The sequence below is a fragment of the Syngnathus acus genome, chromosome 9 (genome assembly GCF_901709675.1).
Source record: "Syngnathus acus chromosome 9, fSynAcu1.2, whole genome shotgun sequence".
Lineage (NCBI taxonomy): Eukaryota > Metazoa > Chordata > Actinopteri > Syngnathiformes > Syngnathidae > Syngnathus > Syngnathus acus.
The window spans coordinates 3,681,031-3,693,821 of NC_051094.1; the positions used below are offsets into that span (position 1 = coordinate 3,681,031).

The 12,791-nt window shown below is 44.8% G+C and overlaps 2 protein-coding genes and 1 long non-coding RNA gene across 3 annotated transcripts; all 3 read right to left on the reverse strand.

Moving 5' to 3' along the window:
* Positions 1-791: 791 nt before the first annotated feature.
* LOC119127421 (C-type mannose receptor 2-like) lies at positions 792-4,494 on the reverse strand. The gene is made up of 12 exons (XM_037259356.1): positions 4,456-4,494; positions 4,284-4,390; positions 4,048-4,160; positions 3,925-3,978; positions 3,691-3,846; positions 3,525-3,604; positions 2,931-3,045; positions 2,808-2,855; positions 2,575-2,742; positions 1,079-1,198; positions 900-1,011; positions 792-813 (listed from the first exon to the last, which is right to left on the reverse strand). The coding sequence occupies exons 1-12, from the start codon at positions 4,492-4,494 to the stop codon at positions 792-794; spliced, it is 1,134 nt and encodes a 377-aa protein (XP_037115251.1).
* Positions 4,495-10,504: 6,010 nt separating this feature from the next.
* On the reverse strand, positions 10,505-11,673 carry LOC119127422 (clotting factor C-like). The gene is made up of 8 exons (XM_037259357.1): positions 11,626-11,673; positions 11,432-11,552; positions 11,308-11,359; positions 11,172-11,238; positions 10,978-11,105; positions 10,858-10,907; positions 10,636-10,799; positions 10,505-10,534 (listed from the first exon to the last, which is right to left on the reverse strand). The coding sequence occupies exons 1-8, from the start codon at positions 11,671-11,673 to the stop codon at positions 10,505-10,507; spliced, it is 660 nt and encodes a 219-aa protein (XP_037115252.1).
* A 24-nt stretch (positions 11,674-11,697) lies between these two features.
* LOC119127321 lies at positions 11,698-12,703 on the reverse strand. The gene is made up of 4 exons (XR_005098794.1): positions 12,625-12,703; positions 12,134-12,277; positions 11,867-12,001; positions 11,698-11,774 (listed from the first exon to the last, which is right to left on the reverse strand). It is a non-coding gene; the product is annotated as an uncharacterized LOC119127321 (long non-coding RNA).
* Between the last annotated feature and the right edge of the window lie 88 nt (positions 12,704-12,791).

Here is a 12,791-nt window from a genome sequence, read left to right on the forward strand (position 1 = left end):
CCGCCTGACAACAGCATGCAAAGTTGCTACGTCTTACCTTTCGAGTTGATTTGAGGCCCAGTTGGCGTGATTCATTGTCTCGCCATCGGACCAGGTCAGCTTCTGGCTCCCGCCTTCAAAGCGACACCAGAACTTGTCGCATTTCTGGGGGGAAAAAGAACAACAGTCCCACTTGTCGCAGCAGTCGACGGCCGCTTGCGCTTCCGTCTCACCTGGTTGGAGAGTCCCAGCCAGAAGGGGGTGTCCTCGCCCATGGTGCCCTTCGCAAAGTCCTCCTCGGCCGAGGAGGTGATGGAGAGCAGGTCGCCGCCCATCCGGACGCAGTGGTGCCAGGCCCCCAGCCAATCGTTGGGCTCCTCCACCTTCTTGTAGCAGTTGGTGCCGTGGTCGAGCCACCCGGGAGCACACTTGCTGGCTGAGGGCACAATTTGGGGAACAGATCAGAGCACGCTCCTGTTTTTGCCCTTCAGTCCACCATTTTGAGCAAAGGGCAATTTGCGGGTCACGGTTGGCCAAATCTACATTTTCTCGGGCAAATTGGAAGATCCGGGACTCGACTTGGTTAGCTTAGCCCAATGGCATCAGAGACGTTTACATTTTGAAAGGATTCCGGAACATTCATCTTCGCGCTTGAGAAACAACCAAAGTGCCGCTGTACAAGGTAAAACGATGCAAAAAACATTCAACACGTGGCTGAGTACTTCATAAAAACGAAAAAGCACAGAATTTGTTGGTTGGCATGGTGTGACTCCAGGGTCATGGTTTTCCACGCAGTCGAAGGCGACTTACAGTCAGGAACCGGCGTAGGCTTTACTGCAAGAGGAAAGGAAAAGAGACATCAAGGCACAGACAGACAGACGTCAAGGGGCGATGACAGTCGGTGGGGCGTTGCCTCTCACTTACCATTTCCTCTTTTCTTGCAGACGTAACCTCTCTTCTTCTTGTTGCACGAGTCGTACTCCCAGTTGCCGTTGCCAGTGAGGAAGGAAAGACAATTTCCATCGGCGGTACCTGGGGGGCGGGAGAGAAGATCTCAGTGCTCCTCCGTTCCTCCAAATGACAGCAGACAGCGGCAGACCTGAAGTCGAGTGGACGTAAGTGAACGCGGCTCCGTCAGCCCACGTGCTGCCTTCGTCACTGATGGTGACATTGGCGCCCAACCACAGAGAGGATGCTTTCATCAGAGCCTTGATGTAACCTGTGCCAGAATGAACGACATCGTCAAGAGGAGCCGAGTGAGGAGGACGCGTCATCTGTTGAGCTCCGTTGAGCTTTCTCAGCTCAAAAGGAATTGAGTTAGACAGGGGGACCATCGAGAAATATTAAAACCAAAGCAGCAATAACAGTGCGGTTTGCAAACACAAATTGGAGCTACTGAAACAGGGTAGACGGCCGAGGGGATCGGACCTCAACCAGCATCTGACAAAAAAAAAAAAAGCGGATATATTGCATATATATATATATATATATATATATATATATAAATAAAACTTCACGGAAAAACGAGAAAACGAGAATGAAGAAAAAAAAAAGAAAAAAAAAAGCTTTTAGCTGACAGTCAATATGGATTCCGGAAGGACACTAATGGATCTTAATAGAGAACATCAGATGATCAAAAAACAAGTTATTGGGATTTTCATCAACCAAAAGCATTTGACCCAGTAAATCACGGCATCAGAGTAGTTGGTCTGGACTGGCTGAGGAGCTACTTAAGCAACAGGCAGCAATTTGTAAAAAGTCTGGAGATCATGTATCCCATAACAGGTGAACAACCTCTGCCCTTGGTCCTCTTCAACGACTTGTGTATCCAACATCATGAAATGATGATGATACAAACATCTATTGCGCTGGGGACAATTTACAGCAGCTTATGGAAACCAACAATCACCACAGAAATGAATACGTGGTTTAATGTAAAACCAAACTGCCAACAACAAAATGATTTGTCAGGTATAAATCGAAGCCTCGTTTGAAAGTGAAAATTGACAATGGTATGAAAAAGAGTTTCTGAAAGAAAATTCCTGGGCGTGACTGTTGACAATAAAAAGCTGCTGGAAATCACACATTAATTAATCATGTAAAAACAAAAATGTCAAAGGTTATTGCAATTCTGAGGAAAGCAAGAAGCAGTCCGGACTCCAGATACCTACATATTGCCATATCTGAAATACTGTGTGGAAATACGGGGTAACACCAAATAAGTCAAGCAATAGGAAAAATAACAAGGAGCATACAAACGCACTTTTTATAATCCCAGACAAACTTTTGTCACTCAGGGGTTTGTGGAATGGTCTGGAAAATGAGCATGAAAATAGGGCAAACACAAGTGTTCCAAAAAAGTGTCGAAAAACTGGTTTCTTAACATGTATGAGGGGGGAAAAAAAGACAAAGCTGACTACACTCGAGCATTCTTTGTTGTTGGGGGTTTTGGGTTGTTTGTTTCAGTGACTTAGATATGGCACTTTAAAGTGGTGTTTTATTTTCCTATTTTCATGTTTTAAATCGGTTCGAAATGAACATATAACAACAACAACAACTTGTTCATGGCCAATATTTCAATTCATGGCCGCCTACCGCGTACGAAGGTCTGCTCCTCGCGGTCGGTGATGCTGAGCAGGTTCCCTTGGAGGCGTTGGCAGTCGTCTTGCGCCTTCTCCCAGGTCTTAGTGGGCTGGCGGATCATCAGGTAGCAGAAGTCGCTCTCTGAGTTGTCCAGCCACCAGCCGCATTTCTCAGTCCAGTCTGCGAGCCAGACGGCGTAAGACAGCGCAAGACAGCGCAAGACGGCGGCAGTGCGGGACACCTACCCGGCTGGCCGACTAATGGTGGCAGCTGTGGAGGCCCTCCGCGCTTGGCTGCAGAAAAAGCGGAGCGAATATTAGCAAATGCTTCACGCATCCAAAAGGGGCGCTCGGGAGGGACGTTTGCACCTGTTTTGCAGACCGGTGGGAATGCGTAGGAGCAACGAAAGTTTCTGTACAGCTTTTCGTCGGTATTCAAAAAAGAACAGTCACCACTGGAGGCGTAGTCAACTTTTCCGTAGTCCTGCGGATGAGATTTTGGACAGAACTTTAGCGTGTTGCATTCGATGTGGTCATGTTCCCGCCGCATTTCCTCACTTGCACCTTCTCTCATTAAAGTTTCACTTTGGTTGTTGGTTTCACTTTGTCAGTCATAGTAGTATGAACATTGCAATAAAACATTGTGCCCGCCCTGGCAACCCAAATAAATGTCTGGGAAAAACATGCACAAAGCAACTAACCCTGTCAGTCAAAGTAGTATGAACATTGCCATAAAACATTGTGCCCGCCCTGGCAACCCATAATGTCTGGGGAAAACGTGCACAAAGCAACTAACCCTGAAGACCTAAAGACAAACCCGAGCCACCGTCCAGGATATATCATCTTAACCGCCTCCTCTCTAAAATCAGAGCGCCAATACTTTGTAAGCGGCTGCCCGATGCTTCTAGACAAGACGGATGCCTGCGACAAGACTTTTCTAAAGGCCTTCAGCAATCCACTTACAGAAGCTGTTCCGTCAGTCCACTCGTAGTTCTTGCCCTTCTTCTTTTCTCCCATCCAAGTATTATAGTAATATGAGTGATCTTGATGAAAGGAAGGAGAACAAGAGCTTAAGGGCAAGAAGAGCTTCAGCCAAATGACGACTGTGGCGGTTCTTCTTGGTGCTCACCAATAATGAATCGGGCATCTTGCCTAGAGTGTATGCTAGCCAGGTGGCCTCGCCGGGCGAGACAAAACTTCTCGCCATCCTCCCAATTTCTACGCGTCGCGTCAAAAAGATAGCAATCATCGCCATAAAGGAAGTTGCCATCGTCGCAGTCGGAAGCTGAGGCCACAAGGAAAAACATTGAGGAGGAAACCATGACGAGATGGTTAAAGCGCAAATAAGCGTGCTGCAACTCACTCTTCATTACAGCAGTAACACTATTGGAGGTACACGTCCGTCCCTCCGGGCAGCCTGCAAAAAAAGACCCGTTTGCGCATCTCACCTTTCATCAGCAACGTGACCACGGACGTGCAGACTTACTCTGCGGCCGTTTGCACATGTAGGCCAACGAGGAGGCGCAGGAGCCAGACCTCCACTTCCCAGGCGACAACTGAACTCCTTGGTTGACGTAGGCGCAGGACGCGACGTCGGCGCTGTCGGTAGATTATAAAAAGGAACATTTTCCTATTTTTCCCTGAGTGCTCGTTCTCAAAATTGGTTCCAGAACCTTTACGCGTGTCCGCCTGACAACAGCATGCGAAGATGTGACTTCTTACCTTTTAAATTGGTCTAAGGCCCAGTTGGTGTGTGTCGTTGTCTCGCCATCAGACCAGATCAGCTCCTGGCTTCCGGCTACAAAGCCACACCAGACGTCGTCGCATTTCTGGGGGGGAAAAAAGAAAACGGTTCCAGTTGTCGCTGCAGAGTCCACGACTGCTTCCGTCTCACCTGGTTGGAGAGTCCCAGCCAGAAGCGGGTGTGGCCCATGGCGCGCTTCACAAAGTCCTCCTCGGCCGAGGTGGTGATGGAGAGCAGGTCGCCGCCCTGCCAGACGCAGTGGTGCCGGGCCCCCAGCCAACCGTTGGGCTTCACCTCCTTCTTGTAGCAGCTGGAGTCGTGCTCGAGCCACCCGGAAAGACACTTGTTGGCTGAAGGCACAATTTGGGGATCAGGCGGACAGATCAGAGCACACTGATGGAACACTTGCATGTTTTTATTCTGTGCTCTTCATTGGGGGCATCTCAACCAAATGCACGAGGATTCTGTCAGGGGTGGGGTGGAGGATGGGGGGGGGGGGCAACGCCCATTGTCGCTTTGGCCCCTTCCAAAAACATGCCTGTCCTCCATTTTTGGGTTCAGCCAGCGCCATGCAGCAACGTGGAGCTGCTGATTGTTTGCATAAAAGCATCACTTACGCCTGCCAAGGATTGCACACAATGGCCCCAAAGTGATGCTACTAAGCTTCAGATGTACAGTGGGGCAAAAAGTATGTCGTCAGCCACCAATGGTGCAAGTTGTTCCACTTAAAAGATGCCATCATCATCATCATCTTCACCCTCAGCTATTACCCCACCCACCAGTTACGCACGTGTGGCGTATCGATGACCAATGAGCTAAGCTCAAATCAGGTCCTCGCACATTTCACCACTGGAGGGTGCTAAAGCACAACGCAACTCAAGCGAATGGAACACGTTGCAACAGTTGGACCGCTCCCCCCTTCATAGCTCAAGAAGCCCGCCCGCCCGTCCTTCCTTATATCAAAGTACAAAGCCAAGCAAGCCAGGCCTGACTGAGTGTTTCATGGAGAAGAAGGGCTTTTAAACTGCGGGCTCAATGAATCAATCAATCACTCAATCAATCAAACCTAATAAGCATGGACTCAAATGGGGGGCAAATGCAATTATTCAGATGCGCTCTGCGATTCACTAGGAGAAATGAACACGCATTGAAATCAGAGTCTCATAAAATCAATTTTGCAATCTTTGAAAACATATGCCGACACATTTTGATGATGCACAGCGATATTATGAACTGCACAACTGTGTTGCAACTTTTTTGTGTGATGATAACAGACCAGACACGAAGGTGTATTATTAATAATATAATTACAATATAATTATTAATATAACAATGATTATGATCTAGATTTAGATCATAATAACCATGATTTTTTTTTTATAACAGAGGTGCTAAGAAATATCTATTGTATAAAGGGGCTGTAAGAAATTATTGCTAATACTCTATCAAGGAGTGTAAGAAACTGTTAATAATAATGACTAATAATGATTGATTAGTATTCATTATAATTAGCTCATATAAATCATGAAAATATTCTTATAATAGGGGCGCCAAGAATTATCTTGTCTATATACACATGTGCATAATATATTGTATAAAGGGCTGTAAGAAATGATTATTCTTATTTATTATTATTATATGTATTACTTTTATTATTATTAAACTAGTATTATCACTATTATTATATATCATTTATTATTATTCTTGTGTCTTGTTGACATTCTCTGTCTTTAACCCTAACGGTGCAACTCATCTAAGTGTTATTATCTTGTCTATATACACATGTGCATAATATATTGTATAAAGGGCTGTAAGAAATGATTATTCTTATTTATTATTATTATATGTATTACTTTTATTATTATTAAACTAGTATTATCACTATTATTATATATCATTTATTATTATTCTTGTGTCTTGTTGACATTCTCTGTCTTTAACCCTAACGGTGCAACTCATCTAAGTGTCACAAAGTCCAATCAGCCGCTCCTGAATTCCAAGCGTGCCCATGTTTTAGGAATAAAAAAAAACAAAACCAAAACAGAGCGAAGGAAAAACACAAGTAAACCCGGAAAAAAAGAGATGAAAGGAAAAGCCCAGTAACGCGACAGCACATATAAACACATTCGGTTTTCAAAATAAAAGAGCAATTTTAGATGGAATATTTTGAAGTTATATGCTCAACTTCAATACGTCATCCTGACAGCCAGTGCGCACTTAAAATTCACAAGCGGGGCTCGTTTGCCGCCGTAAGACAACGCAAAGACACTTGACTCAACGGTTTTAGCTCGTCATTTCAAAGTCAAGTTGCTCGGATGTTCGGACACAACAGCTTCCCACATGAATGATGAAAATGCTGATAAAGGCAAGCCTCGATAACTAGACAGGTCCGGTCCGGGAGAATTGACGTACACAGCAACTACATCAAAGTGTCCGAATAATGAGGATTCTTCAAAGTTCCTCAAAGTGTTTGTCGTCCAAATGTGTGACATTGCAATGATTTTTTTTTTTCTCTCAGGCACCGTAATGTTAGAATAGAAGCAGATGCAGTCGTGCTAACTCACAGTACAGTACATTCCAGCTCTTTACTGTTGTTTCAATGGACTAAAGATACAAATTGCTTACCTGAAGCACATGCCCAATATATGCCAATCAGGAGAAGAACACGCTTTAGTTCTTCCCACATGTTGGAGGAATATCCCCCTCTCACTGAGGGTCGCAACGGTTCTAGTCGGGAGAAAAGAAATGATAAGTCGCCTCACTGCAAGTGGATTCAAGTACAGAGGAAAAATGAACGTTTGGTCCACCCTGCACCGAGCGAGAGGCAGGCCACGCCCACACATCAAACACGTCACATTCGAAGGTAGTCATCTCAAAGCACTCTCAAGCGACGTGGGGAGTGGCGCGCGCGCGCGTGTGTGTATGACCGACCAAAAAAAAAAAAAAAACCAGCCTTCTTTGATTCCTTTAGATTGTGTGACTTTGTAAATGTTCTGGACGTGAACAACAGCGAAAATCAGCCAACTCTTTACTTTAACAGTAAATATAAAGAATTAAATCCAAGTATGAAAGTTGGAATTCAATGAGGTGTCACTCAATTTATGTTCAAGTATACACAAGACTACAGAAGCTTTTCCATTCACGCCTCTCAGAATTCGTGTTGATTTTCAGAGAACATGAGAAAATACATTTAGCGGACGTGCTTTTGAATGAAAATGAACGAGGAGCAAATGAATCTGGGAGAAATGAGGGGAAAGCGTCTCCAATTGAGCCTCGCAGGACTCGAATGCAAAAGCACAAAACATATGTAGAATACTTTTTGTTCATAATATCTATAATATAAATAGGATCATTAAAAGTATCATATTTTTTATTGAATCTTTGATTCAACTCCTCTGTGAACGTGCCTTTTCCTTTCGGCATTGCTTGTAAACACTCGGTGTAGACTGGCCAGCTCATCCTACTTTGTAGCAAAGTGACTCGATTTGAGGAGAAGGGGGTGACTTATTTGCCACCCGTGCAGAGAAACCTGCAATTGAGTGAAATGGAACCGAGTGGCAATTCTATTGACAATGTACTCAATAAATAATGCAAATTTTGAAAACAAACGTGACATTCTCTTTCATTTTCACTGCAGGTCACAATGAAGACCCAGTGTCATTTTTGCGGACGATCGTTATTCAACAACAACAACAGCAGAGAACCAAAATCCACGGATGGACCGATAAGCCTTTCAACAAGAGGGCGCAGACACACAAACGGCCACGGCGCTTGCTATTACTTGAATTTAATTTCGACCCTCCCCCCATTGACTGGCAAATGGACCCAAAATGGTACCGTTCGTTTGTGCTGGTTTGTGCCGTAAAAACGTTCGTTTGAGCTGCTACGGTTTTGTAGCTATGAGACATTTAATTTCTAGCGATGACGTCACCGCATTGCTCCTGGAATTTAGCTAAATATGTTGCTTGAAATCTTCTACCTTGAAACTAGATCCAGCCCAAAATAAGCACCAAGAAGGGCAGAGATCGATGTGTTCTTTGTATTTCTTAGAAGTGTTCCCGTTTTGTTGCAAGTTAAAAAGTCGAGAGCAGGTGAGCGTCGGAAATGTGTAAGTATGTTTAAAGAAGCAAAATGTCGCCATCTGTCAGTGGCTCAAGTCCACTGCATTAAGGATCCGTCGTCATCTGACACTCAAGGACTGTTTATTGGCAACCACAGAGGCTGTCAAAAAGAACGTTCTTTTATACTATATTGTGTGCTTATGATATTTATAGTATTGTTTGCCTGCAAATAGATCTTTATGATGTGACCATTTGTTATTTCTACTTGCTTATGCTAAATGTATGTTTTGAGTTAGTTTGCTTCCCTTGTATTATGATGTGTGAAGGTTTGTCCAATCCTAGCATTACCACCACTAATGGTCTGTACAATCAAAAGCTTTCAAAAGCATAAAAAAAAAAAAAAAAAGAGGTACCACAGTGAGCAGGGAAAAAAAAAAAGATGTATTTTATGTAGCCTATTTGCAATTTGGGTCAGTTCGGTTCAGTGCTTAAAAAGTGCAGTGCACATCTTTGCATGAAACAGTCAGGGGTCACGATGCCATCAATTTGTTTCCATGGTTGTCATCTTGTGACTTTTTGTTTTTTACATGACACTAGTGTGGTAGAATTTTGATATCTAATGCTTGATTTGTGCAGTACGTTAGGCGCAGGCTTTAGTGCCATCTCGTGTGGGGTTTGCATGTTTGCATGCGTAGGTTTCCTCCCACGTTTCAAAAACATTCATGGTAGGCCGATTGACCGCTCCTACTTGTTTTCTTTTTTTTTGGAAGGGGGGTGATGGGAATGATGTGGGTCCTGCCACTGCCTGGCTCTCAGTTCAGGATGTGCCCCCAGCTGGAATAGGCTAGCCGCGACCCTCGTGAGGATAAGCACTTCAGGACAATGGATGGATTTCATGACGTGGATAGCAAGAGAGTACATCTTTTTTTCCAAATTGTTACAAAGAGCCATGCAAAAATGCACCAAAATGGCATCATGAGGAGGTCTGACTAATACTCGTACATCAGGAGTAATAAAGTATGATCTAATTGACCAGATTATAAAATTGCCCTGTCCAAATCAGTAAACTATTCAATGAGTTAACAGGTGACACCAATTGTCTTTATTATTTTATTGTTTTTTTGGGGTCAATTAAACATGGTAAAACAGATGGAATAATAACGCATGGTGAATTTAACAATAAGTAAATGAAATATAAGAAATCAATTAGGAAAATGCATGGTAAATCTAAGAGAATAATAACATGGTAAATTGAACAAAATAATAATATCACGTTAAGTCAAGAAGAAGAATGCATGGTAACTTAAACAGAACAATAACACGTGGTAAATCTAACAAGACGACTAATGCATGGTTAATCAATCATAATGCATGGTAAATTGAACAAAATAATAATAATGCATGGTAAATCATAATATCACATGTTAAGTCAAAAAGAAGAAGACGAATGCATGGTAACTTAAACAGAATAATAACACATGGTAAATCTAACAAAAAGACTAATGCATGGTTCATCAATCATAATAATGCATGGTAAATTGAACAAAATAATAATAATGCATGGTAAATCATAATATCACATCTTAAGTCAAGAAGAAGAAGAATGCATGGTAACTTAAACAGAATAATAACACATGGTAAATCATAATATCACATGTTAAGTCAAGAAGAAGAAGAATGCATGGTAACTTAGAATAATAACACATGGTAACTCTAACAAGACGACTAATGCATGGTAAATCAATCATAAGAATGCATGGTAAATCAATCAGTCAATCAAAATGCATGGTAAACCAAGCAGAATGATCATGCAAGGTCAATTGCATTCATATGATTACTCGCAACTTCCATTGGCGCCTTTTATATCCCGCGCGTAACGCGCTGTGGGCATCTTGCACACGTAGCCGTTTAATTCCATGCAGGACATCTTCTTCCATTTGCCAGACTGAAAGTCAAAATGAGATTGATTTTAAATCTAAACTTGTCTTCGGCGAGCGGGTCAATCTTTTCTGCACCTACCTGGCTCAAGGTGGCCACGCAATTCTCCATCAGGCCGGCAGGTTTTCCCGGAGCCCAGTTTGTGAAGGTCACCTTCTGGCGGTCCGACCACACGAATCTGCCGCGATTGACCAGGTCGTTCAGTCCGGTCCACGTCGTGTTTCCAGGGGCTGCAGAGGACAAACGGCAACAGAGCTCTCATTCGCTTTCCAGATATGGCAGATATCGAGCCGATGTGAGCGACGCTTAGCGCGCACGCACCAAGCTTCACGAGGTCGTGCTGCCAATCCCGCTCAGCCTCGGAGAGGATAGACACCAGCTCGGCATCGAGACTCCTGCAGAAGTGTTGAGCGTCGTACCACTTCTTCGTATCATCAAAACGTTTGTAGCAGAAGTCCGCAAACTCCTCCCAGTCAGGTCCCAAGCATCTCGGCTCTGCGTGCAAGATGGCGTCACGTGAAGAAATGCTTTCTATTCTGGACGGTCTACTCACCCGTGGCAGCAAAAGTGTAAGACGGAAACGGAGCCAATTCGTTAACATATCTGCAGACAGTAAAGTGAGAATGAGCCGGGCATCTTTAAGTGGACTCGCCAGTGAAAGCGGAGCACGCACACTTTCGAGACGATTCCGCTACAGGTGGAGCCGTTGTAGGCTTTCTGTGGCAGTCTCTTCAGCAAAGTCACATCTCCTCCAATCTCAATGATGCCCGAGTGAATAGCAGCCGCGCAGATGTTGGAGTCCTGCACTCACAGAACGTCTCAGACATAGAAGAACTCCGCTTGCAGGTCGTGCGGTAATTAACATACCTGTTCGTAGATCCGTGTTCCGTAGACCTTATAGCCGGCTTCGGCGCAGCCCAGTGGACACCGGACCCTGCGGAAGTAGTTTGTTTAGTAAGGAGGAGGCTTTTCGGCAAGAAACGTCTTATCAAGTCCGACTCACGTCATTGAACCGTCGAGGCCGAGGTCGGCGGCTGTGCTGTTGCATAAGATGTCTGTGGGTCAGAAGGGAAAATCAAAGCCCGTTTCTTGCTAGTTTCTCACTGCACTCCAAACGTCGTACTCACTGCGAGGGGTGTCGTCAGACGTGCACCCCAAGACGTCAAAGCGTAGGCCCTTAAACTTTGGCAGGAGGCGGACGAACTGGGCGAACACGGGCCTGTTTAGAATATACGTCCCCACAGAAGGCTGGAAACAAAACACGCGCGTTTGCAATGAACGACAACAGCCAGGATGACGAAACGAGTCGACGACCGCTCACCTGCTTTGGGTGGCGATACCAAGTCACTCCGTCAATACTGAACTGCATCGCAAATACTCTGGAACGTTGCCCTTGGTATGTACACTTCTGGGTCTCAATGCCTGTCACCTTGAAGTTCTGACCGAGGTTCACCTGGATCCAGCTGCCGACTGAGGGCGGAAGGCATTCCATTGCTCAGGATACCAAACTACCGGCAACTACGACGGAGAGCTGTGGGGTTTTTGGGGTTTTTTTAACGTACGGATTTTGGACGGTTTCCAGCAACCGCTGCCCCCCAGACGCGCTTTGTGAGGTTCGGCATTGATCTCAGAGGAAGAGGCTGTAAAGGAAGAGTCTGGGATTCTCCCGTCAGCGATGCCCAGACCGTCAAGACACACTGAGGAAAGAAAGTGGAAGGAATGATCAGTGGGCACTCATACCCACCCGTGCCGAGCTGGCGCTCTTTCTGGGGATCCGTTGGATTCTTTCCTTGGCACATCATCGGCAACTGTAAGGGTGTGAAGCCCACCTTTCTTCTCACAGCTGTAGACGACGTGGAGGTATTTGGAGATACCAGGGCAGGAGTCCGTATCCCAAGGGTAAATGGAGCAAATCTGATAGTTGTCACACAATCCTCTGAAGTGAGAGAGAGCCCCTTCCACCCTGCAGTCATCTGCAAGTGACAACACGCCACCATTTCACGCGCATTTTATTCGCAGACTTACACACTGACTTCAACTTGTTACAGGACGCAGGGTATTTTAAAGAAAAAAAGGAAACCAAAAAAAGCGCCCAGCTTAGCTCTTTTTCATCATTTTCTATTTTTATTCAATGAAAATTTGAAACAAAATATGGAAGGCATTTTCTAGTGCCATCGCTCACGCATCAATCCCCATGCATATTGATATTGAATTATATGTTACGAACGAGTTACTACTACCTCCAACACTGAAAACATGGCGACAGAAACGGCTCCAGGACAGCGAGCCAAAAACAACAATGCCACTGGAGGATTCTTACCGCGTGATCCGCCGCCACTGGGACAGACGTCGCTATCCTTCCGTCCATAGAAAGCCGACCGTATGCGGATGACTTTTTCTTCGGGACATTCAAGGAATTTCCAATCGTCTTGGCAGACAAGTTCCTCCTTGTAGCCTGTGAGTGCACAACCGTTGACTTCTCTCCGT